At 39.9% G+C, this 26,890-nt stretch overlaps 1 protein-coding gene across 9 annotated transcripts in view; it reads left to right on the plus strand.

The window, feature by feature from the left end:
* Window positions 1-26,890, plus strand: part of NRG1 (neuregulin 1) — an 882,008-nt gene that overhangs the window by 762,627 nt on the left and 92,491 nt on the right. For 4 of the 9 annotated variants that reach the window (XM_081129569.1, XM_081129570.1, XM_081129576.1 and 1 more), the window contains exon 1: window positions 13,385-14,596. The exons of the other annotated variants lie outside the window; for them this stretch is intronic. In XM_081129569.1, coding sequence (XP_080985695.1) covers window positions 13,930-14,596 — 667 coding nt within the window. In that variant the 5' untranslated portion in view covers window positions 13,385-13,929. Of the gene's footprint in view, window positions 1-13,384; window positions 14,597-26,890 lie in introns of those variants that run through there. 9 annotated transcript variants of the gene reach the window in all.

Below are 26,890 nucleotides of genomic sequence, written 5' to 3' on the forward strand. Positions count from 1 at the left end.
CCGTGTACCTCCTTTCTTCATTGCACACACCACCGTCAGACAGTCACAGCCTGACAGGGCTCAGTATGGAAATTGTGTTGTAAGGATACAGAATTCAAATTGGTTTAGATGTTGAATGAGAAGCAGGTTACTCCAGAGCCTTGCATACTTTCATCAAGTTTAATTGAAAGAAGGAAAGATCATGTTTCTAACTGGATAAAGGATGCGAATTCTGATCATTTTGTTATGTATTTCTTTCATCACCATCAGTCCCAATGTGAATAGTTCATGAAGACAATGGCTTTTAACTTTAATTATAAAACTTATTTGGTCATCTTTAGCTTTTACTGTGTCGGTTGTTTTGCAGATCCTAGGTAGTTCCCAGAACTGTTAGTCAAGAGGTTAATGCTTATTTCTTTGAATCATGGCTTAAGCTAGTTTCCTCATTGTTAAACTAGCTTCCTCATTGTTTAAGCTAGTTTCTACAAGCAACCAAGTTTTAAAGCAAATCATCAGATCTGTATCTGTATGTATGTAATATGATTTTTTTTTCTTTTGATTTGGACTACAATATTTTTTTCTATTTTGAAAGTTTAGAATATCTATGAAATTAAAACATTTCCATAACAATTCAGGAAATTTGGTTAACTATACGATAGAACTGCATTGGCATTTTCCGTAAATAAGAAGTCTTCAATTTGCCATAAAGATAATAATAAAATGCTTTGATATTTTAATTGATTCATTTATTTTAATCCACCCACCCAAAACAATCAAACCAATAACTTTTTAAGAAAATTAACCCACCATCAAATTACTACTCCAGCCTAGTCTGTTTGGTGAGTTTTGTTTTGATGGTTACTGAGGATGGAAATAGGTGGAATTTGTTTTATGCCTCTAATTGTCCAGTCCTTCCAGAGGCCTCTTGACTAGGCATGGTCCCTCGGGAACTGAATCTCTGCATTCTTCTTCTATCACTAGTCAAAACAAAACACTATCAGAGGAAAACATTTTCATAACTGGATCCTGAGTGAAGGAAAATCTCAGATACTCAGACATGCATATACAATAAACAGTGTTTCCTGACAGGCTCATTAAAAAAAAAAAAAATAATCACTCCACAATATGTCTACCACACAAATAAAATTCATGATAAGACTATGGACTCTCAGTTCTAAAGAATTTGCCTTGTTGCCAGACTGGCATTAGGAAAACTAAGTTCTCCATTAGAATGTATAGCTGTGGAAGCAGGGACTCACTGCAGTATCTTTCTCTCTTTTTGTCTACCTTGTGTAAAGCTTGACATATATTAGGCAATTACTGAATAAGGAATGAATGAATGAATGAATGAATGAATGAATGAATGAATGAATGAATGAATGAATGAGTGAAGTTACCAAAGGCAACCGGGGCAAGATCAACCTAGAGTGTATCTAGAAAAACTAAGAAAAGGCACATATTTTAAAAACTGTATGGGAAATCGGTGGCAGAAGAGACATTAATTAACTAATGGCCAAACCTTCTCCGCTATACTATGCATAATCTTTAACTTGCTGTAATTGCACAATGTTTTCAAATATTGATTTAATTTATTTAAAAAATTGAAGCAGAGAAATTAGATTTTCCTGCTCAACTCTGGGTTTATGGCATGTCTTTTTCCCTCCTCTTGTTCATATTAGAAGAAATATGCATCTGAAGGGCATCATACTATGTAGTAAGTTAAAGTTTTTTTGATTCATGAGCTTACTGTCAACATCATTTAAGCGGGTTGGATTTTATCATGGCCAGAGTTAAGCCACACATCATAATGAAGTGGACCACCTAACGTAGCAGACTGAGTTCTGGGGTTGCGGGAAGGTGCACCGATGTGAGGTGCAGATGTTTCCGAATGGGAACTGTGTCATGAATGTGAATGTGTGGGTGCGTTGTCATGGTCATAATTGTTCATCTCTTCACTTCCTCCTCTCCCCTGCAACTTCAGTCGTGCTTGGATCCAAGTACTGGAGAGCTCCAAAGAAATATTATTTTTTATTGAAATGATTGGGTTCACAATGGTTAACAAAACTACACAGGCTGCAGGTGCACAAGTCGATAACACATCACCTGTGTATTGCATTGTCAAGTCTCCTTCCATCACCACTTCTCCCCCCTTACCCTCTTCTACCCCATTTCTCATGTCATCGATGACCTTCTTTCTTTTTAAATCTCCCATTGGTGCCCTTTCACAGTATAATTCTCAAGAGGAGAAAGAAGGATCCTGGTAGTGAGGATTATAATGAAGGAAGGGCTGATATAAATATTCTACTTGCCACGATGTCTGACCTGCTCTGTTTGTCACAGTCAGCCCTCCCTTCTGTTTTCCAAGGTGACTCAGACCTTTCCACTCTCAGGATTTGAATCGTGCCTTCATTTTTGGCATATAACCTCACTTTCTTCTTCAGAGAAAAAAGAGACTATAGGATGGAACTTCCTTTACCTTCCTGTTACTAAATCTATAAGCCTCAGCACAAAGTCTGAGAGATAAGTAGCCACTTACTATCCTTTTTTTTTTCCGGATGCATGGTGGATGGAGAGCTAGATAATTAACATATATCTTGGGCCTTTAGAAATGGTGGCTATTTTTATTATATCTAATACAGTGACCTTAAATATGAAATCTACCACTTTTGAGAAGCAGGTCATCCTCAGGTTTTCTATTTTTTACCTGCCAGACTGTGAGGCGAAGTTAGTTTAAATGCTGAGCAGCAAATTTCCAAATCAGTTGCTGCATGCTGGCTGAATTTCAGTAATATCATTTCATTTTGAGTTGGACAACTCAAGCATTTCGTCTTGATTTTTTTTCACAACATACTTATCACTGAAATAATTATGTTGTACCTATTCGACAGCCATAGGTTATTTTAAAACCACCTGACCCCAGGAGTACAGCTTCTCTGAGCCTGAGACGCCTAAAAATGTGTTACCTTCGCATTGCACTTGTGTATCTTTTTTAAATTTCAGAGATCTCCCTCTGCTCTTCCTTTGCATCACCAGATGCTTAGGTACCTTGGAAACCTGCTTATGTATTAGTATTGATCTCAGTAGATTCTTTGGCTTTAAGGGTATGAATGGTTAACAATAATTAACTTTTTATATAGCCATTCAAAACTTTTTTCTTGGAGCCTTTGGGGGTGAAAGGGAAGAATGAGAGGATCCTTCTGGATGCCTTTGATGTCAATCAGTATTGACTAGAGTAGTAAACATTTGGAAGGTCATGATAGAAGAAAAGATTGGGCTAAATTCAGGTATTTAATCTGGGGTTAAGGGGACTTAACCTGAAAATGGGTTGTCTGACCTCTAGTGACAGTCATGGCAAAACCTCAAGAAAGAATTTTTGAGAAACACTTCAGAAGATTTATGTTTCATCTGAGAAGGCTGTTTAAAGCCTTCTGAACCATTTCAGTTAAGCCTTTCCTTCTTATGGGAGGTATATGGGGGCAGAAAGAAGCATATGGTTGAAGCTCTGCATTGCAGTGATATGTAAAAGAAGTACTGCTCCTGCTAGGTTAAATTACTCTGCATGCCTCTTGCTGTCAGTGATGTGATTTAGTTAAATACAGATGCTTTTAGAGGGGCTTTGTGCTGCATCATAAATATTTAATAGTTTTATAAAATATCTGCATCCATAGCTGGGTGGGAAAAACATCAGAGGAGAAACTCAACCTCTATCTACATCAGAGCCTTTGGCCTTAGAGTGTCCACTGACCAGTTGACCATTGGAAAAGGCATTTTCAGGATAGGAATGTTATTAACAATAAAAGGATTGTGTTTTTTGTTATTTTTCAACAGAATAAAAGTTATTGTCTAACCCTTCCAATGTTGTCAGTAGTGTGAACTTTACAATTTTCCTAGTCACATTATTCATAGATGTTCCAATTCCCTAATAGTTAAAATATAGCATTAAAAAAATCCCTTCTCAATAAATAAAATGGTATGAGGAGAGGGGGTCAGGAACAGCTCTTAGATTTTCTGCAGCAACTAATGGTTTTTCATATAAAGATACTTCGTTGTCATCAGATAATGGTTCATATTATATGGCTCTTATATCCTTGATATAATTTTGAAATTCATCTTAAAAGTCAGTTTCTTAAAGTAAGAGTAGTAGGAAAAGGTGGGTGGGAGGGGGCGTAGTGGAGGAAGAGAGGTGACCTAGTGCAGGTTACTGGATGTGGAATTGGTAGATTCTTTTGGGTCTTTTTTTTTGTTTTTTGGCATTGGTTAAAGAGCTTTTATAATAAAACTTACTACAGTAGATTAAGATGGGTTCTCTATCCTTTATGGTGACCAGAAACAGCCATGAAAAAAATATTTCCAAAAGGTTTTTCAGCATTCTATCATGGAGTTTTTAGACATACAGAAAAGGTGTATGAATTGTACAGTAAACAACTTAACATTGTTCACTATCTAGATTTTACAGTTGACACTTTTGCTTTATGAAATATCTGCCCATTTATCTATTCATCAAGTCCTTTTATGTTTGATGCAATTTAGGTTGCATCCATGAGAGCATTTTACCCCCAAATATCCCAGTATGCATGATATATGTGTTTTATTACATTCCTTAAAAGAATATATAGGTGATGGGTTAGCCATCATATTTGGACCTGGGGTTTTCTAGTCATGACATTTCAGAGTAGATCTCAGTCATCAGCAGCCGTCTTTTTCCTGTTCCTGACAATCCCTCCTTCCCTGTACCAGTCTTCTAATTCTCTGAATTAAAAGAAGTAACCTTGGCTCACCAGTTCTCAGGTATTAGCAGTTCTTGATGTTGTGTATGTTTGAATCATTGCAATAATGTAAGGCCGATCCCTATTTTACAGACACTTTCCTGGAGATAAGCTTCCTTCTCTCCACTCAGAGTCTCTTTATTCCGTACCTTCCCATGCAAGCATAGAGTTCACTGTAATGTTTCAATTGTTTAATGAATTTCTGATCTGCAAGCTGTTCTCAGCGAATGTTCTTTCACTTTGCACCCATATCCTGTGTGTCCCCTCAGTGTATTGAAACGCTCTTGAATAGCTAAGTTCAAACATGAATACTCCCAGGAAGAGGGCCTGGATATCAGTAGAGCTATGGCCAAAAGTAGTCATGGGAGCATCAGATAGAGTGAATTTCCAAGTAGACACAGTTGCAGTGAAAGGTCAAAGTGAGATACTTCTGCAGAGATAATCCATGGTGGTAGTGACAGAAAATCTAAACCATCTGCTATACTGTTCCTTCCTATCTAATTCTCAGGACACAACCAAAGAGCTTTCCACTGTGGAAATGAAATGAAAGGAGGGGAGCAATAGACCTGAATTATAGTCATGACTCTGAAACTAACTTTGGTGTGACTCCAGGCAGTTCATTTTTACCCTCTGGAACCTTTTTACTTCTTATGTAAAATAAAATTTATGGGTAAGGCCTGTTCTAGCTTGAACATGCAGCCAAAGAAAAATTTAAATCTAATTATTTTTGAGATTATAGTTTATCTTTGTGTTAAGCCTAAATCCTTTCACTCCAAATAATTTCTGCAATAGAAAGGAAAGAAAAGAAACAGTCGTTCTTAAGTCTGATTGGAGGTTTTGAATTGGAGGTCACATCGTAAGGCATTTTTATCTTTCAACTTTCAAATTCATATTTTTAAAGTAATAAAAAGTATAACAATGCAGAAAATGTTTCTACCTCTTGGACTGAGAAGCAGCAGAAAAATATGACGCAGGCATTAGATCAGCAAAAAAGTAGGGAGAACTATGTAACCTCTAAAGAAAATGTACATTGTACAAATTTTCCTCTAGGTAAAGTCTTCTCAGATTTACACATTTGGACCATATTTAAAAGTAGAGCTCTTCAGATAATTTCTTTCCCCAAGCTTCCTTTATTCTGGGTGAGTTTGAGGGTTTAATTTACACATGGTTTTATATGATGTTTCAGAGTCTCTTGAGTAGGTGGTACTCTTTTATAAGTAATTCATAACTGGCTCCTTATGTGGATCAACAGTTTCTATCTGAACAGGAAATTTAAAAATCTAACAAATTTCTACCTGGAGCATTTGTAAAAGTGATATGCTGTGCTACCCACTGCATTTCTAGATTGATTTGGGGACCACAGTTTATAGGCTTAGCTGACAAGCAACTGAAGTATAAACAAATAGCTGGTGCCTAAGTATAAATCAAAATCAATTACATCTATTTTTGAAACTTTACGGAATTTGTATTAAACTAGCATTGATTTTCAGAGGCATTTTCCCCCTTATGTTTAATTTTTTTCTGCAAAGTACAGCCTTTATTATTTTCTTTAAATGAGATTATACATCTACATGCACATAAAAGTGCAGATTACCCCTTGTATTTTTGTTACATTTGCCATAAGTCTTGAGGGTAAAACAAACAAACAAATTCTCCCAAAGCTGTGATGCCCTGTCCTATGACCTTAACTTATAGTAGTAAATATTAATGAAGCAAAGCAAAGGCATTTGTTCAAGGTGACTAATACAACATCTATTGCTAGTAAACATTATGAGTGACCATCCATTTATATAACATCAGAGTAGTCGCTATAAAGGTAATTTTCCTTTTGGTCTTTCTTCTTTCTGTTATACACATTATTTGCATTGATTCACACAAGTAAAACTCTCTCTGGAGTACCCATGTCTTTAAGACATTTTCCCATAGTTTACTGATCCCCCTTCAGTAGAGTTTCCATATTGATACATTCATTCAATAGCACTCACTGTGCGCCAGGCCTGCTCTAGGTAGTAGAGATATATAGTAAAGGAAACAGACACAGTTCTTGCCCTTAGGGAACTTGCATTCTGGTGGTGAGTGCCACCAGAAAATACTGGTAATTCAGAAATACTGCCACTTTCCTCCATCCTTTGCTCCTACTTCTAGTATATTCTCACTAGGCAATGGATGGAGTCCAACAATGAGAAATGATATTTTAACTCTGTAAAATGAGATAGTTATAGATATTTCTCAGTTTTTCATAAAACTTCTTTTGGATTGAAACTCTCAAGGACATACCAATTTATTATATCTTTATTTGTGCTTTGAAGTTTCGTGGGATGCAGTATTGCATCATCAGCATCAATCACTTCAGAGTTTATAGTTAATGATTGCCAGAGATTTAATGCCACGTGACCTACTGAGATTTTGTAGAGGAAAGGGCAGCCTACACATAAAAAAGTCTCATTATTTTAGGGCAGTCCACTCGTAAAACTAGTCATATAGGACATGTTTTCCTTTTAAAATTAAATGTTGAAGAAGCTGAAACTATGATGCGTGTCCATTGTAATTTTTTTTTATTGAGTTGGAATTCACTTATAAAATTAACCATTGTAATGTGAACGATTTATTGGCCTTTTTCACCATGTTGTGCAACCACCATCTCCATCTAATTCCAAAACATGTCTAGTGTAATTTTAAAGGAAGGTGACTCGTAAAATTAGAAATAAAATAAACTCTGGCTGCTTATAACTGATGATTTTACTTACGGGGAATGCAAAAGTAATAGGTTTTCTCAAAGTAAAGAAGACTCTTTATAACTATCACATTTCATAAAAATATCTTCCTATATAAAATTCTCACGTTCTCATCTTTGAGGTCATTTACTGTATCCTAAGCTACAAGAGAACTGAACTCATAAGGAACAAACTGTGCCAGAGTAAATTGATCATCTTGGTACAAAATGAGAACATAAACGCACTCCACAGCAAACATTTAATACAGCATCTCACAAAATGATTCTTCAGATTAAGTCACATTGACTTCTCTGAGTAAATTTTCCGTGGGTGAGAATAAAGTATAATCAGAGTCTCGACTAACCCTCAAAGTGGGGCAGAAACACCTGCCCACTAAGGTGAAATGAATCTCACTCACCCATTTAGCATTTTGAATAATGTTGAAGAACTTCAAAGACCAAGTGGACTTGGTTTGCCCTCAGAGAACTCTTCTGTTTGGCTCACGAGAAAAGAATTACAGGAAAAACAGTGACATTTTGGCTCAGTCCCAATTTTTCATCCATTGAAAGGAGCTGTGGTGGTTAAGAGTTAAGCATAGTTCTGGTAACAGAGTTTCACTAAAACAAGATAAATTCGTGAAAGACATATTTGGGAGAAATGAGAAAACTTTGTAAGGATGTATCTGAACTAGTAGACGTTAAAATACCTGACAAAATGGAGGAGATTATAGAAGGTATTTTGAATAGATGCATGTTATGAAAAAAAAGTGTGCCCATTTATTAGAAGTGGCATCATCTGTATAATTCAATCTCAATGAGAAAAAAATAAAAAATAAAAAATAAATAAATAAATATATATATATAGAAGAGAGAGCACAGGTCTAGGTTTGGGACAATAAGATATTGATAGACCTGACCTTCGAAGAATTGCATTCTTCAGTCCTATGTACAAGACATAGTTAAATAATAACCAGCATTGAAGGTATGTCCCAGTAATGGTGTGGTTTGGAAATGCTGGGTCTGTGACTTGGAAGCAAGGAGGGCTCCATGGAGGAGCTGAGACTTGAGCTGGAGGTTAATTTTCAGGTGGGTGGGAAGAGGCTAGCACATCCATTTGAGTACTTTGTGCTCACTCTTGGAGGAAGTAGCAAGTTTTTAAGGTTACCTTTAGGCCCTGAAGGTTTCCTGTGAAATCACAATTTCATAACTCATTAGCAAGTAAATCACTGTAAGTTTATACATAGTCATCTGCAAAGATTATGATCCCAAAATTAAATTACTGCTGTCGTTGTGGTATTAGATACCACAAAGTAAATTTTACTTTTTCAGCCATAAAATTTAGGAGCAAGGATAAACTTCAGGGATAAACATTTTCAGAGTGAAAGAGCCAAAATACAGGGGTGGAAAATGTAAAAGGGAAAATAAGTTTGGGTAATACGGTCCAAAGCAGAATGGCATTTATCATCCTCTGTCATCTGCTGGAGCTATGCTAAGTACTTCTCATGATAGAATACATAAAATAAATGCAGAACCAAAGAGCCTAGTTTGAACTGAGGTAGCAGAGAAATTTGAGTATATTTTATCTGATGATATAGTAGAATATTTTCTTCAGTGAAGCTGGTTTGGAAAGATGCTGGAATATTATGAAAGTGGATCAAAAAAGTATGTTTTGAAAAGTCAAATCCCTTTCTATATTACTATGTCTCCTCTTGACCCAGATTGACATATTAATATGTACTTCCTTACCTTCTGTGGTGGATTAATTGTGGCTGCAAATTCTTTGGCCCTCTGTCCATCAAGATTTATTTGTCCTGTCTTGAATCTCAGGTGGCACTGCGACTGCTTAACCAGTAGGATGCAGTGGCAATAACCTGTGCAGCCTCCAGATCCAGATTGCAGGAGGCCTGGCAGCTTGCATTCCTCTCTGTAGGGATGCGTCCTCTCAGAACCCAGCTGCCAGGCTCTGAGAAGCCCAAGCCACTTAGAGAGGCCACAGGTTGGTGCGCCACCCGCCAGTCCCAGCTGGGCTCCCAGCTGGCCCCTGGCATCAGCTGCCAGCTGTGTGTGAGCCATCTTCAGTGTTTCAGCCCAATTGCGTCTCCAGCTGTTGCAGCCCTAGCTGCCATCAAATTGAGCAGAAGAACCACTCAGCTGAACCCAGTAAACCTGCAGACTAGTGAGATAATATACAATGGTTGTTATTTTTAGCTATTTCAGGGCAGTTTGTTTTATAGCAGCGCACAACTGAAATAGCTTTCCGAAGAAAATCCTCAAACTGGGATTTCGGAAGAGTTCATTCCATTTAAACTATAAATAGATAATATTTAAATAGCCTGTGCTTAATCCTTATAATGTCTGAAAATCAGTAGGCAAAATTTTAGAAGGCTCTTATTTTGGAAACTAGGCGCCTTTAAGGTTTTTTTTACTAATTACATTAAAGTGATGACTATTTCAGTGTTTCACTTTCTGGCTCGCTTATTCTGTCGTTGAAGTGATAGGTCAGCAATACATAATCAGGTGGGCCCTTTGATTAAAAAGGAGAAGCAGCCCTGGACAGTTTCGCTCAGAGGTTACAGAGTGTCGGCCCTCGGACCAAAGGGTCCCAGGTTCAATTCTGGCCAAGAGCAAGTACCTCGGTTGCAGGCTCAATCCTTGGTCTGGTTGGGGCCAGTGCGGGAGGCAACCAATCAATGTGTCTCTCTCACATCGATGTTTCTCTCTCTCTTCCTTTCATTCTCTCTGAAAAGCAATGGAAATAATATCCTCCAGTAAGGATTAAAAAAATGGAGCAGCAGTATTTTTCAGCAGAAATAGCATGAGTCAGGCCTTTGCTCAGATTTTGGCCCTATAGCTTAATAGCTCTGTGTCCATGGCTAAGGTACCTAAGCTGCCCGAGTCTGTTTCTTATTTTCAAGATAATATGTCCTGTACAGGATTTATGAAGATAAAAGCAATGCATGTTAAGAACCTAGCAGTGTTCTTGGCTCTGCAAAGGTGGAGCTCAATCAATGTTGCTTTTGTTATGAAGGAGGTGGTAATGTGGTTTTAAAAAGGCAGTAAAATTTGACTAGCTCATTTTTTAAGGGGACATTGAAATATGGGTGTTCCTGGGCTTTAACGGGGTGAGGTGTAAAGAGTTAAAGTGATATGTCTTTGCAATTCTTCCTGCAAACAGGCATGACTTATCTGAAGGAAATTCTGATCCCTAATCCCATACACACTACCCTTCCTCACTTCATTATTGCCAAAGAGGATCCGATAAAGAGTTAAAGGCAACTTCTGGCTTCTAGTCTCAAGGATGGAACTCATGGAAGATTCCTTTGATTTTTTTCCTGCTGCCCTACTTCCTCTCCTCAATTCCATTCACCTTCTAATTTGGTGGGAAACAACTTTATAGGATGCTGACTCTCTGCAGGCTGATCTTAGCTTGAAGGTGCTACAAGGCTCTGGTCCATCTCCAGGGAAGACAGACACACATGCCACAGTCTGAGTTGTGTAGTCCAGGAGAAAGAACAGCTGTCCCAGCCCACAGATCTATCTCTGATTTGTCCTAGCCTTTGTATAATATGTTGTTTTCCTTGGTAAGTGTTGGGTGTCTTTGCTGTGACAGCTAGTGCCTAGTAATGTCTTTGTCTTCTGAATATGTTTGCTCTTAATGATTAAGGAGAGGTGAGTAGTTGTTATTGGTGCAAGTTAAGGACCACTTTTCTTAACTACAGGTTACTTGTTCTTGGTATCTCTCTTCCCTGCCTGACTTGGGCTACCTGAATCCCATTTTAGTCTTTGAAATTTATGTGACCTTGGCTGTGGATAGAATGCCAATATATTGTACTCAAGTGTAATATTGGTTGAGGGCAGAATTGAGGAGTTAAGTGCCACATATTTAAACTGGGTGATCTCTAAAGGAATTATAAATTACCCTAATGTAGCATAAGCACTTACTTGCTTATATTGTTTTTTAATATTTACGTGAATATTGGTCATTAAAATCTTAATACCTCTCAGTTTGAATACTGTAAATGCTTCAATATAGATTTTCTGTGATATGAAATTTCATGACCACGACTGGAATCTTGAAGAAAAACTCTCACTACTTTAAAATCAAAGAGTTAAAGCTAGAAATTAGGCATAGGAATTATTTTAAAGTACCATTTCCTGGGATATAAGTGCATGTTATGTGGAGGCGAACGTTAAGATAACTCATTTCGCTCATAAGCTTATCACAGTCATAATCACGATTATTTAAATCAGTTCAGGCTTTTGTTGTGATTGTTAGCTATAGTACTGCAAACACATTTTAAGATTTTAATATTCTTTTAATTATTTGTAATTATGGACTAATTTCATTTGGAAAGACATTATAATATGCAAATCCCATGCCCACTTAAAGCTGAAAAGTAACCCAAAGCAGTGAAGACTGTGCTACACAAAATAGACTGCACTTAAAGCAGATTTTCTCAGGACTCGAGCCCTGTATTCCCTTGCTTCTGGGACTCGTATGATACTCATGTAATGTAGATTTAGAGAGAGTGTCTAAGACTCCCGTTGACATGGGTGAGCAGAATGGCTCCTTGGAAACCATTCAGGTGTCCGGGCACAGTAAAGGTGGGTTAAAGGGCCGAGGCCCGCAGTGCTCACTGACAGCAGCTAGGGGGAAGTTCAGGGAGCCTGTCTCTGTTCATCACTGCTGTTTTAAAGGGAAGAAAAAAAAAAAAAAAAGCACTGAAACTAACTGTAAGGTAAAGCTGCGGAAACCCAACCCCAAAAGGCATGCTCTTACAGAAAAGTCGCCTTAATTCTCCCAGTGCAGTCAGAGCGGGGGACATGTGGTATGTATTACATCGCCCAGGGGATGCAAGCCTCCGCAGTGTGCAGTCGCAGTGAAGGCTAATTTCGAAGTGACCTGGTAGCTCGGTTACTTACCAGTGTTTCTTATTAGCTTGACATTAGTCTAGGGCTGCTGCGGGTGGGACAGGGAAATGGAAACGTAAAGGGGACCCGAGACAGGCTGTATGAGCCCCCTCCCCTGCCCTGCAGCCCCCTCCTCCAGCATATGTGAAGCTCAGCACTTGGCACTGGGCTTTGCAAAGTCCTACAGAGTCTGCATGGAGCCGGCTGAAGGCAGAGCTGTCCATGGTTAGAAAAATGTCCTAACTGTTGGTGGAAAACCCGGTAACAGCAGTGCTCTTGGAGAACAAAACTTAACTGGAGGGCTGGGGAAGGAATGCTAGCTCTCAGCAGCAGCAGGAGAAACTGCTGTGGCAAAGCTTGCCCCCGGGGGAGGAATCAGATATCAGACCTTGCCCGGCCTCAGGGCCACCCCAGAAGGGCCCACCGACGTCCCCACCCTATCCCAGCTTTGTTAGCTGCTGCCATCGATCGGCGCGGGCTTCGCGCTGACCCGCCGCGCGTGGGTGAGGGAAAGAGCCAGCGAGACTGAAAGCAAACCGGGCCGGGCTGGGAGACGGAGCCGCTTTTGCAGAGGGAAAGAGTGGAGAAAGACAAGGGGTGGGGGCCGCGGGCACGGAGCCTGGCTGGTGCCTGCCTGCTTCTCTTTGATTTGATGGCTTTTATTTCTTCTAATTGGATGAAATAGGAAGTCACTGGCGGTCCTGCGTCGCTGGCTATCCTGATTTTACTCAGCCCAGGCAGCCGCTCGGAGTGCGGACAGAGGGTGGGGTTGGGAGAGGAGGGAGAAGAAACATAAAAAGAAGAAATTAAGGGGGGGGCGTGTTTGAGAAAGGAGAGGAGAGAAGGAGCGAGAGACTACAGAAAGGGAGATCCGCCGGGCGGAAAGTGAATGAGCGCTCCCGGAGCACAAAGAGGAGCGGAGGGGTGGGGGTGCGGGTGCGGGCGCGGTGCGGCGGGGGCGGGGGCGGGTGGGGGCGGGGCGGGCGGGGAGCCGCCTCCCGCCGCACTCTGCCGGGCCTCCGCGAGGATGCTGCGGGCGGGGACGCGCCGCGGGCGGGCACCTGCTGCTCCGTAGGAGCCCGCCGCGCGCGCCCGCAGGATGCCGCCGCTGCCGCCGCCGCCGGTCCCGCTCCCGCTCCGGCTCCTGCCGCTGCTGCGCGACAGCGGGCTTCCCCACCCAAGCAGACGCCAGCCTCAGGGGCTCGAGGTGAGGAACGTGCCTTTCGGTTTGGGCTACTGGTTTACTTAATCCAGCCACCTTCCGCTGGGTGTCCTCCGGACCAGCCGGCCGGGATGCTTTGGAGAAGCATTTGAAAGAACTGCAAAAGTGGCCCCCCAAACAGCGGTCAAGAATTACAATATACTTTTATTTGGTAGTTGCTAGAGGCTCCCCCCCCCCCCCTTCTCTTCCTTCCTCCTGAACTCCTCTTGCTTCGGATAATGGCCTTGGACTTGGACGACTTATCGATTTCCCCCTGTAAGATGCTGTCTCATTTGGCTGGGGGGGGCTCTGCATGGTAATGGACCGTGAGAGAGGCCAGGCCTTCTGGAGGTGAGCCGATGGAGATCTATTCCCCAGACATGTCTGAGGGAGCTGCTGAGAGGTCGTCCAGCCCCTCCACTCAGCTGAGCGCAGACCCATCGCTTGATGGGCTTCCGGCAGCAGAAGACATGCCAGAGACCCAGACTGAAGATGGGAGAAGCCCGGGGCTCGTGGGCCTGGCAGGTCCCTGCTGCGTCTGCCTGGAAGCCGAGCGCCTGCGAGGCTGTCTCAACTCCGAGAAGATCTGCATTGTCCCCATCCTGGCCTGCCTGGTCAGCCTCTGCCTCTGCATCGCCGGCCTCAAGTGGGTGTTTGTGGACAAGATATTTGAGTATGACTCTCCCACTCACCTTGACCCTGGGGGCTTAGGCCAGGACCCTGTTATCTCTCTGGAGCCAACGGCTGCCTCCGCCGTGTGGGTGTCGTCGGAGGCGTACCCTTCACCTGTCTCGAGGGCTCGGTCTGAAGCCGAGGTTCAAGTTACACTGCACGTTGACAATGCCCTTGTGTCCCCTGAACCCCCCGCGGCACCAACCCCGAAGAACCGCCTGTTTGCGTTTTCGTTCCTGCCGCCCACTGCACCGCCCTTCCCTTCGCCCACTCGGCACCCCGAGGTGAGAACACCCAAGTCAGCAACTCAGCCACAAACAACAGAAACTAATCTCCAAACTGCTCCTAAACTTTGTAAGTAGAGAGAGAGCCGGTGGCGATTAGAGGACAGGGGTGGGCTGGAGGTCCGGCCGAGCGCTCCCCGGAGCGTGTAGCTGTTCGCTTTTCTCCTCGCGTCTTAATTGTGCGGTGTCGCTGGAGCGCGTCATGTGACTGGGATGCTCGGGTGGCGGCGGAGAGACAGGGGAAAGATCTTGCAAAAGTGCCGCGTGAGCCGGCGCCCTAACAGCCACTCTTTCTAGCCGCATTGCTGAATCTGGGGTGGGGGACCCAAAACTTCAGCATCGGCCAGTCGCGCTTGAACTTAAGTGAAATTCAGTTGATTTCTAACATTGGCTGCAGTTAAAGTATCAGGTCATCATTTACTTTTTAATGTACGTGTGACTTCCGTGTAGCAGTGAGTATGACTTTGTGTCTCTTCCCCAGAACATTTTCCCGTTACCTCCGTTCACCTTTCCGTTTCCCTCTGCCTCCAGCAGCCCCCCTCCATCTCTTCTCCCTGTTCCCTTAACCACCTCTCCCCTCGTCTGTATTTCAATTGGTTCTTCCCGGTACTGCATCAAGCCTTCAGGCGTTTACAGCGCTCACCTCTCCCCAGCATCGGACCATTGGCGTCCTGCTCCGATTGTAGTTTTGGCTACTGGGCACTTCTTAGGGGCAGCCTGATTTCATTCAAGGCACGGTACAATTCTGCATGAAAGGATTTTCCCGGATGAGTCTTGTCTTCTGTAATCAAATGTTTAAGTAGCTTTCTTGGCAGTCATTAAAAAGTGCAAGATTCACTGGAAAGGTACATCGCTGTGGGGTTTTTTTTGGGCATGTGTCATTTGCTTGTCACATTGCAGCAGCCCAGCCTAATAACCTGTGAGTGAAGAGAGCCCATGCTTTTAAAACAATGCAGAGCAGGATGTTGCTGTCTGGCCTGGGTGCTCGCAATGCTCTGTGATGGAAAGTTGACAAGGCTGGAACCATGACTGGTCAGAATGTTCTAAGCATCAGTATAGAAAGGAAGAGATATCTTTAGCTTTTAAAAAAATATTTCTAATTTACTTTTGTGTTCTATCTTCTATCACTATTTTCTATCGATGACTATTTCCTTAGTGGGAAAATGTAAAAGATCAGAGAACTTGGTTCCTAGTAACATATGTAGAATCTTTTGGAGTTAAAGGTGAGTGGAGGGTAAGAATTCGGTGATGAAATACTCCTTCTGTGTCCCTCTAGATGGTAATGAAGAAAAAGAATAGTCTTCCAGACGTTATGCTCAGGATGAGATAGAGCCATGTGTTATAGAAACACAGCAAAACTTGACTTCTGCTTGCGATTCAAGATTGTTTCATACACACCAGTTTCAGTGGCAGAGGTTTCAAAAAAAAAAAAAAGAGGCTTGTTTTTCAGGTGTAATTAGGAGAGGAGCTCCTTTCTGCAGACACTGCTTTGTATCTTTATCAAATCCCTGAAGCATCATTAAAGGGCTGACAGACATCACTGCATTCGCCGCCTCTTCCCACCTGGCAAAGTGACCGGGAAATAATACCCAGATGAAATGACAGGCTATAAAAAGCAAGTACAGATCCTGCAAGGAGAAGCAAAATGCACCATGAGGACAAGGTTACTCCTTTGTCTTTAGCGTTTTTAACTTGTCTTTAATGAAAATGTGGCCGAATAGGTTTAGTGGTCCACAGAAAGAAAGAGGACCCTTTGGAAACACTTGTCAGCTAAATTCTATAATTTTGTCATCTGAAGAAAACAAGCAAACAAAGAAACATCCAGCACATTTTCCTGATCTAAGACCATATTACGAAGTATGTGGTGACTTTTTGAGAAATTATTTTTTAAGCTAAGTTCTTCTACTAAGTGTTTTAATAGATTAAACATCCCATACAGCTTCTTTTTAAATTTTTTTTCAAAGGAAGGGCATTGATTTTCTGGCACTTGCATTTAGTGGAAGAGATTTACTGCTGCCTAAAAGTATCACGGTGGCCAGTGCTGGCTGAGCACAGCTGCAGCCTTCGGAAGTGCATTGGAAATGGGGCTGGAAACGCAGTCTGGGAAGTAGTTTTCTCCTGAAAAGTTAGGGATGGACAGTTGGTTAACATTGTACAGCCTGCAGGGTTTTCTGTGTGTGGAACTCTGTGTTAATTTTTTGGAATAGTGACTAAAAACAACAAAATTACAGTATCCAAAAAATTGAGAGTCTTTTTTTTTTTAAAAGGTTGGTCCTTGGATCTTTGTTTGTTTGCAGACACTCATAAGTGGTTGCTTTTGTTTAAAACGCTTGTAACCATCAACAAATGGGAATTTTTAAAAAAAGGTTTGGAAGTGAATTTTGTCACTTTTTAACCTCTCTCACTTTTTTTCTTTTCACCTAAGAAAGTATTGCTTAGTCACAGGAAGATCTGGAGCTTTCCTTTCAGCGTGCATGCTTTTGACATGAACCGAGCATCGTTGTGTTTATTTTAAAATGACATAACCGGATCCGAAGCATGTTCTTCCTTGGTTTCAGGAGTTTGTTCTCCCTTTTCTCTCTGTCTCAGCATATTCGGCATATTCTGCTCAGAGCTGTAACCTTCAAGGTCATAGTCTGTTGAGGGCTAATTGATTCTTCTTTATCCTGGGGCCTGAGACACTGGAGGAGAGACAATCCTGGTAATTGCGTCTGCTGTGCTCTTTCCCAAACCAATCTACCTATTAGTGTTAGGGTTTTATTCTATAACACTAGAATTACTCCCTTCCTCCCTGATTCCTTTAAAATTAAAACATTCTTAGTCTTTATTATCATAAAAGGCAAACTAGAGTACTTTAGATTGCCTATAGCTATAGTGGCTGTGCCAGCTTTTCTAAAATGGATATTTCTTTCATAAGGTAATTTAATTTCATGTTTTCACCATATTAATCTATGCATACATATAGATCTTAAGAAATCTAATACAGGGCTGGAAAATATATGTATAATTCTAAAGTTTCTCTGTGTGATTAGTATTTTTTTCACTACCACACATTGTATCACCATGATAATAGTTAAGTTTTTATTTTCCAGCAAGTCAGATAACACTGGAACCATTCATTTGTAGGATTGTTTTGCCTGGGCTTTTAAATTTTTCTTGCCCTCTATTTGTGTGGAAAGACCTGACTCTGGGAGATTGCAAACTTAGATTATTATAAAAAGAGCTGATTCATTAAATTGCAGCCAGGAAACTATGGTGCCATCTTGAAATGTATGTATTTCTGTATGGGACAGCTTGCTTGATGACGGACTCTTGGGTACAAGAATGGAGTAGTATTTTCATCTTAGGCCAAACTTGTTTTGCTTTGTCTTAAATCTTTGTACTGGGTTGCATGGCAAACCATTGTTACCACAGTGACAATATGAATCACTACTATTTACAAAGCTCAACATGATTCATTTAATTTACCAAAGGATTTCTTCCCTTCAGTTTCAAATGGCATTCATTTTTAGCCCAGTAGATTCTTCTAGATCCTTGCAACTGTTCTTGTAGGTATTTGATCCTTGCAACTGTTCTTGTAGGTATTTGATCCTTGCAACTGTTCTTGTAGGTATTTCAGAATAGTGTTCTCAAGTAACTTTTCTCTGCTTTTACCATACTTATTTAAACCCTAAGACATTAAAAACTGGAAGAAACTGAAAGACCCCCGATTTGAACCAAATCATTTTATAAATTTACTGATGAGCCAACCCAGACTCTGAAAGAGTTAGTGAAATTCTTTCACTGATATTCACAAGTTCTGAAAGGTTTAGTGAAATCCGAAGGGTAGAGAACAGAGTAGTGACCTGTCTCCTGTCCCATTTCCCCTGTTCTAGAGAGTTAGAGCTGGAGACTCGCTCTGGTGGTTACCACTAGTCAAGGGTGTGGAGTTCATACCATTAAAATTGAATTTTCTTTTCACCATCTTGTTTTGCGCATATAAATTTTTTTTTTATCTGACCACCCATACAATGTCCAGCTTGCTTTTGAAGACACCTTGGCTTTTCTTGGTTGAGCTCTTTCCTGCCATGTAGCCAATGGCCAAGTGGCTCACTCTTTCCTGCACATCCCACTTCGTTCCTCCTGCTCCTCTATGATCCCCAGGTCAGTTTTCTTTCCTTCCTCTACCTTCCCACCCTCTGGATTCTATCCTGAGTCTTTCTTATTTTTCTAATTAGGCCATATTGGCTTTATGTATCAATATTTCGTTGCATTCTAAGATATAAAAGCATCACCACCTGTCTTTTCTTTCCTTAGTAGGCTTCATGCCAGTTTCTCTGCAGACTCCGTCATGTGTGTACAAATCTGCATGTCTGCATTTCCAGAAAATCACTAATGCCCCAAGTCATACATCTTTGTTCTTCCTTGCTTCCCTTTCCCTTTTAATAACAGCTCAAAATATCATTTTAAAGCATGAAAGAAGAGATAATTTGTAAATTGAGAAACAGAGGCATGAAAAGTTATGACTTGTCTAAAGTTAAGCTAGAAGCCCCTAAGAATTAGGAATATAGCCCTTGTCCACTGAATCTATTGGATTTTCTATGAAACCATAAACTATGCCATGTCTACTTTTATGCTCATGTTTTCATTTTTATTATTTTTTCACATGTTAGTGATTCTCTTCTATCATTTCCTTTTTTTGTTCATTTAATGAATATGTACTTAGTACCTTGCATGCACCAGGCACGGTTCGAGATTGGTTATATGGCAATGAAAAACAGTGAAAGTCCTTGCCCTCAGAGAGCTTGTGTTCTAATGGATTTTAGGAATTTAGTTCCACAACTGAATTTGAATTATTTTCTTACTTTCCTAAACATATACTCTGAATTCAAAATTTCTTCTCCTTACCTTCATTTTATTCACATTTTGACCGCCAGCCCTGTTCCTGCCCTAAGTAGTTCCTCTTCTACTTGTTGAATCCTGAAGACTTGCCAGCATTGTCCTGCATCTTAAAAGTGACATGAATCCTAACTCTGCTCCCCACAAGTTGGGTAACTTTGGGTGATTCATGTTTGGACTGCGCGGCACTATTTAAACAAACCATTGGAGTGGTTGGAAAAGTAGTACCTGTCTGGTTCTTTAGGAGCAGTCTCTTAAGTAGAAAATATGTACATAATTCTATTAGCATGAAAAGATTCTAAGATTATTTTCAGATTCTAGAAAGCTGATAGCTGTAAATATTTTTGTTTTTATTTTTTGGTCATATTTTCTATTTATTCTTTTGGTTTGTAAAACAAGAATATTAAAATATTCCCAAGGAATTTCAGTTTCACTGTCCAGAGAAAGTTCTTGATTCTGCCATTAAGTTATTTAGTTCTCAAGCTGAATAAAAACTTGGGTTCATATATTATTCACATGAGAAGTGATTGAGTAGAAATAAAGTTAACCCTCATCATCTTAATTTTGTTGCAGTCTTTACAGCAATGAATGTAATCACTTGTATGTGTGAGAGAGAGCATTCAAAGTTTATTTCTGAGTAATTGACATTCTGTAATCACAGATTTTTATATAGTGAACATTTATAGAGATTATCTGAGTGGCTTCCAGAGGGAGGAAGTCATATCTGGAAAAGTGAAGTGACTTGCTCAAGGTCACTGCAGCTAGTGTCAGTGCTGATACCCAAACCAAAATAACCCTTTCCTTTGCTATACCATTTGTCTTTTCCAAACTGTTTTTAGCATTTAATATTCAAATAATACAGTAATCCCCCCTTATATGCCTTTTGGCTTTCCACAGTTTTAGTTACCCATGGTCAACTGTGGTCCAAAAATATTAAATGGAAGATTCCAGAAATAAACACTTCATAAGATATAAATTGCATGTCATTCTGAATGGCATGATGAAATCCCACCTGGGATGTGGATCATCCCTTTGTCCAGTGTATCCACACAATATACGCTCCCCTCCTGTTAGTCACCTAGTAGCTGACACAGTTATTGGATTGGTTATCAAAGGGTGAGCACATTCACATAACTTATTACAGTATATTATTACAGTTCTATGTTATTATTAGCTATTGGTGTTAATCACTTCCTGTGCCTAATTTATAAATTAAACTTTATCATAAATGCATGTGTACAGAAAAATATATATATATATATGCCTTTCTTCATGGCATTGAGCAAGTTATGTCATCGCCCTGAGTCTTTTCTCACTTATATGTAAGAATAGTAGTATGAATTTGTTGGGGTTGTTTGGGAAGATAAATGAGATGTTGGAAAACACCATGTTCCAGAACTAAAATATAGCAGATATGAAACTAGTATCTATTTATCTGTTTTCTCCCTCATTCTGTGACTCCCTTCTTCACGTCATTCATTTCTTCCTTTGCTCTTGACAGAATGGTTCTCTATCAAAGTTTGGAGAGTTAAGTTTGGGAGTTTGGGGAAGCTTATGAAAATTGTAGAAGTAAGGTTAAGAGTTGAAGAGGCATCATGGTGAAGTGGAAATTGCCCTAGAAACTTGACATGAAATCCCAGCTCTCCCCTGTATAAGCTATATGACCTTGAACAACTCGCTTCACCACTTGAGGTTTTAGTATTTAACACCCAGACAGATGGGGATGTTAATACCTAAAACTTTCACGAGATTGTGTTAAAGACTAAATAAGTTACTGTAGTGAGAAAAATACCTGATATGAGGACAAATATTAACTTCATCTTTTCCTTCCTCTCTAGGAGGGTTCATATAGACCAGTATTCGCAAATGTTAACATTTCTAGGAATAAATTGTACGGAGTCTCAACAGGCAAATTAATTTGTTATTTCTTAGAGTGATGTAGAACTTTACTAATTTCTTGAACCCTAGTGCCATAAAAAGAGTTCACCCATAAAAACTGGCTAGAATACAGAGATTATTACTCCTTGGGGAATGTCTGAAAGTCACAGAATGAGTGTGTTTCTTACAGGCAGAATGATAAGGAGCTACTCCCAAGACGGGGAAAGACGGGGGTGATTAAAATTGCGTTTGCAGGGAGGTACGTTCTGTGGGAAGGCTGGGTTCATGGAAAGGAATTCATGCAGTTCAGTGCGGGGCTTGGGAAGACTTGGCTGGAAAGATCACGTATCCTTCTTGATCTGAATGAAAATTATGCTCACCGAACTCCTGTCATTGTTTCAAACTGGAATTTCCAGACCCCAAAAGACAGAAATTAAGCTATTCTCAGGATTTCGCAAAATCCATGGAAATAACAATTTACATAGAATAATTTTACATGAACCAAATTAAACATAGTTCTTTTAATTTTGTTAAAAATATTATACACACGCGTATATATATTACATACACATAATATTCTAAATAATAGGGGAAATGATGATTACTTGACAAATATTGCGTAAATAAAATTATTTAAAGTATAGAGGAAAAGGTTATTTATCAATAAGTTTAAAAAAAAACTCTAGCCCCAGATCTAATTATTAGAGGCTTATGAAAAGTAAAAGAAAAAAACTGTTATATAAATAGAGAATAATTGTACCTTAAATATATACTGGAGATTCTGTTACAATGGACTTGAAATATTATTAGCTTGATTATTGGTCACAATTCTACAAGAAGAAAAAAAGCAGTGCTATTCTGGACGTAGGCACTTACAAAGGGCTTTGGTATTTTTGTATTTTTGTGTGCACCTCATGACTTTTTTTGCCTAGAGATGTAATTTGTTAGAGCTTTTCATTTACAAAAATGTATAGTGATCAGCATAATACATGTTTTTCTTTATTCTTTAACATAGTAGAACTAGAAATGTGTGAAAACGTTTGTGCTTTGGTCATCTTGATTCTTATTAATTCAAGTAGAATAGACATGGCAGAAACTGAACTCTGAACCAGTACTGAGGCAGTGAGGCAGCCACTTCTAAGAGGACAATATTCGATAACAACAATCTAGGGCAGATTTTACCTGAGTATAGGCTTTCCAGACTGTGCAGTGGAAATGAGCTGCTAAACCCAATAAAACTTGATGAAATACAATAGAAATATTCCCAAGTTAAAGCATTTTTTATTTTTCATAAAAAATATGGTAGGACAAGATGAGCCTATATATACGATAATTTTCAGTGATATGCACTCGAGTGTTTGAATTGCCTTACTTGAGGTGTTGTCATCCCAGCAAAAGGGGAAATTTGTGAGCTCTACTTTTACCAAAAGTTAGTACAGAATTTAATACTCATGTAATCATCTAATAAAACAAGTCTCCTCTATAACTCATTTTAAAAACTCGTAATTTAAAATTAAACCAAGTATTCACACAATTATATGCATTTGGAAGGAAGAAGATTGCGACACTGAATACAAAGATAGTTGCCTTAGAAAGAAAACTCAATTTATAGGCAAACAAATGACACGGTAATTCTCAAGTCTTAACTTTGGTACCTGTGTTGGTGTCGGATACTGATATAATTTTATTTATCCAGCTTTCCTCCCTTCTCCCTCCCTTTATTTCTCTCTTACTTGCTGTCCCACGGCCACTTTTATCCATTAGTCTGCTGGTCCTGCCCCACCACTCTCCCCCCCTGGTCTGAAGCCCGTGTCCGGGAGCTTCAGGGGCCGTGGAGCCCGCCGATGGCCCCGGCCTGTGGTTCGCACCAGATGGGCTGGGGGAGAGCGAGTGAGACCTTAACCGCAGACTTGACCACGATTAGCCTGACGACTTGCAGCGGTGCCTCTTCCTTTGCTAAGTAACAGGAAGTATTTGTTTTGTGAAGTATGTTTGTGTCATGCAATAAAAGCTCCATAAATAAATGGAATGATCTAAGGACAGTGGAACTGAGCTCTTCTTAGCATTTGTTTGTAATCCCTTGGTGGAGCTTCCTGAGTCATAATTGCTCGCTCTTCTGGGAGCAGAAGGGAGCAGTAACCATTGATTGTTACATGATGCTCCAGTGTTGCCTACGAAGCAAATCTTTAGAATGATTAGTGGCAGCGTTCAGTGTTACAACTCCGATCTCTCTTGGCTCTAATCCTTAAAGCAAGCTGGATTTCTACAATGTTTCCCCATCCCACAACTCATGATTTTTCAAAAGAAGAGCAAAAATAGTATCATGTAATCTGGGTAGACTTTGGTTTACATTGGAAAACAAAAACATTATATAAAATAATTACTTCAGTCTTTTTATCTATTTCCATGACAACAGGGAGATATTTAAAGCAACCCCCCACCCAGGAAGTTCAGTTTCATATGACTGTGACTTTAGCTCATCTGCGCTCTGGAACCTGAGATACACATAGCCAATAACCTATATACTCCCCACCTATTCAGTAAACTGCACGTAAAAACATAGGTATCAGCATAGTAAATCTTTGGCTTCTCAAAATCCTTGGGAAATTAGTTGTTCTACATTGTTGAGTTTTCTAAATAGCTGATCATTTATCACTTTGAAACTTTAATTTTGTTCATTTTGGATGGGAATCTTTTAATAATCAATGCTACATGCTAAACAGGATTTGTTAAATATAGAATCTTCATAGTGTTGACTACTGTGATATCTTGAGAACATAGCGGGTTATAATTTTCTTTAATACTGTGATCTCATTAGGACATATTAAGTTATATTAGGAATTCTAACCCCAGACCCATATATATTTTGAACCTGTGCTGGGTTATTACATAATCATGATTAGAATTTCAAAACATTAAGACATCATAGAGACAATTCACACCTAATCTTTTCATTTAGTGCAGAGAAACAGGCTCAAGGATGTTAATTTTTTTGCCAGAGATCACATAGAACCAGAAAATTTTGATGATATTTTTGGTATTCCATGCTTTCAGCTACGAAGTTACTTTGGAAGCAACATATATTAATGAAAATACTTTTCATACTCCTTTTAATTTATAGTTCTGATATCCTATGGGGTTTTGTAAATCAAGTTTTAAGCAGGTTAAACACTTATGTGAAAGATAAAGTATCTCTGAGTAAGGTTCTCTCCTTGAGAAAATGCCTAAGTTTTGGTGACATATCTTTTGCTTATCAAACCTGACTCTTCCTGTGTTCTGGATCAGCAGAGTTCAGGATGAGACGTGAATGGCAGATGAAGAGGAAGAATAACTACTTTATTCTATTAGTGCTTAGATTTAGGGAGCCTGAGTCTACTTCCAGAAGTTTTATTTTGTTCACTTGTTTCTCCTTTCATTATTATATGTAGAATCAGGGTAGACATTAATCAGAGTACCTAACAGGACATTATTTTTTGAACAAATGAACTCTACAAAATTAGTCAATGTGCTTTATTGGCTTGTTACAAAATTTATTTGAGAAACCTTATAATTCACAGAATAGAAATTATTTTTATTTTATTTTACTTTCTGGAGTCCACCATAGCCAATATTATCTCATAAACTCTTCTCTGGTATTCAAGGCCCTGACCCAGCAGAATCCCAAACTTTCTGTCTAGCCCAACTCCAGTTGTCCTTCAGCCAGAACCATATGGACCCATGTTCTAGCCAAGTGAGACTCTACCTGAATATTATTTTATTTCTCTCCTTCATCCTTTTCTTATTCTGTTGCTGCTACCAAAAATGATCTCCTTCCCCAATCTCTACCTTCCAGAATTCTGCTCAAGCCTCAAGACTAGACAAGACTTAACTCACTAATTTTCAGACATTGGTCGTAGTATCTAATAGGAAACCTTCCATGTGAGATGTGGGCCTTCTTCCTCTGGAGCCCCAGAGCACCTTGTTTGTTCCTCATTAAGTAAGGATGTCCCACATTCTCACTCAAGATATTCTTATTTGGACACTTGCGTGTTACTCATATGAGACCGAACATTTTTTGAGTCTGAAGTTACAGCTGATTCATTTTTTTGCCCTGTACAGTGCTTAGCAAAGTGTTTCATGCGAAGTAGGCATCCTTTTTGCCTATTTTTGGACTAAAAATTGAGGTACCACAAGCATGACTTGCTTATGGCAGCACAGGAAGGAAGAAAGTGATCTGAAACAGTATATCATATAGCTAGAGATAGAGATATCTCCATCGATATATAGATTCCTCCTGAATATATACGTATTGGTGATTTTGCTGCCGTCATAGCTGCATTGTTCTCAGGAATTTTCAGGAGAGCTGAGAAGTGTAACCAGCAGCCACCCGTCAGCCAGAAACAGAACTACACGGTTTAGGTGGTTTGAGAGAAAGCTGTCCCCCCTTTGGCCGCACGCCGCCTGTGGACATGCTGTGGACTGTCAGATGCATGCGTGTTTAAGGTGATTGCTGTGACTCCCTAATCTGTCATAAAGTGGTGTGCACGTCCACAGGGACACAGCGAACTTCCCTTAGCTGTCGAAGAACAATTGCAAAAGCTTTTGGTTCCCTAAGGCTAGCGTTTTCACAAAGCTGAAACCTTCTCAATTTCCAGATGCAGCCAACAAGTTAACGCCATGATTGGTGCTGTCCCTGATGAGATAGCAGTGATTTGGAAGTATCTAAATTTTATTAAACAGGATCACAGCAGAACCATTGACTCCATAAAGATTTAGGAGCTCTTATAGATAAGCTGGTCAAAATATTTTTCTTTATGCCTGAGGAAACCAAGATACAGAAATGTGAAATGATTGGGCCTTATATATTTTCATAGTAAGAGACAGAGACTGGTCCAAAAATGGGGATACCACCTCGTTTTATACTTTTTTCAGTGTCCCGTGCTACCATATATTAAATAATTTTTTAGAGCTGGAAGAGCTTCATTTTTCCCATCTTCCCATATTCTTTGTCGGGTGCCTCTTCAGAAGGCTTTGTTCCAGGACTTTATCTCTAAGGGGAGAAAATAGGCCAAAGAATAGTAAGTAAATTGTGCACTATTTTAGAAGATGGTATGTTGTAGAGAGAAAATAGCCAGCATAAGGTGGTCAGAGTGCCGAGGGAGAGGCCTGGTGATTTTAAACCGAATGATCAGCATAAGCTGCATCGAGAAGGTACCAGTTAATGGAAGACCTGAAAGATGGTGCTTGTTCGATCTAGGGGTGAAGAACAAGGTGGGCGTTGAAAGATATATACAGACAATCCTGACGGGCGTCGGCATTTCAGGTGAAAGGAAAGACATTACTAGAGCCAGGAGTGAAACAGGCCTGTTAGGCACAGAGGGAGGAGGCCAGTTGGATTGGTATGAAGGAATTTGTTGATCGCCTGCATTTATTAAGCGTGCGTTGTGTGCTCCATGTTTCACGTGTGTTATTCGACCTTTAAACACACACATAAAAAACATGAGCTGGCTGTATTATTTTCCCTCTTTTCAAAGAAATTGATGGAGCAGAAGAAACTGGTGGTTCAGACATTAAAATAGTAAGAATAACAATGGTGGTAATCATAAGCTGAAGGGTGCGAGAGAGTGGG

This window comes from Miniopterus schreibersii (assembly GCF_964146895.1).
Source record: "Miniopterus schreibersii genome assembly, chromosome: 2".
Lineage (NCBI taxonomy): Eukaryota > Metazoa > Chordata > Mammalia > Chiroptera > Miniopteridae > Miniopterus > Miniopterus schreibersii.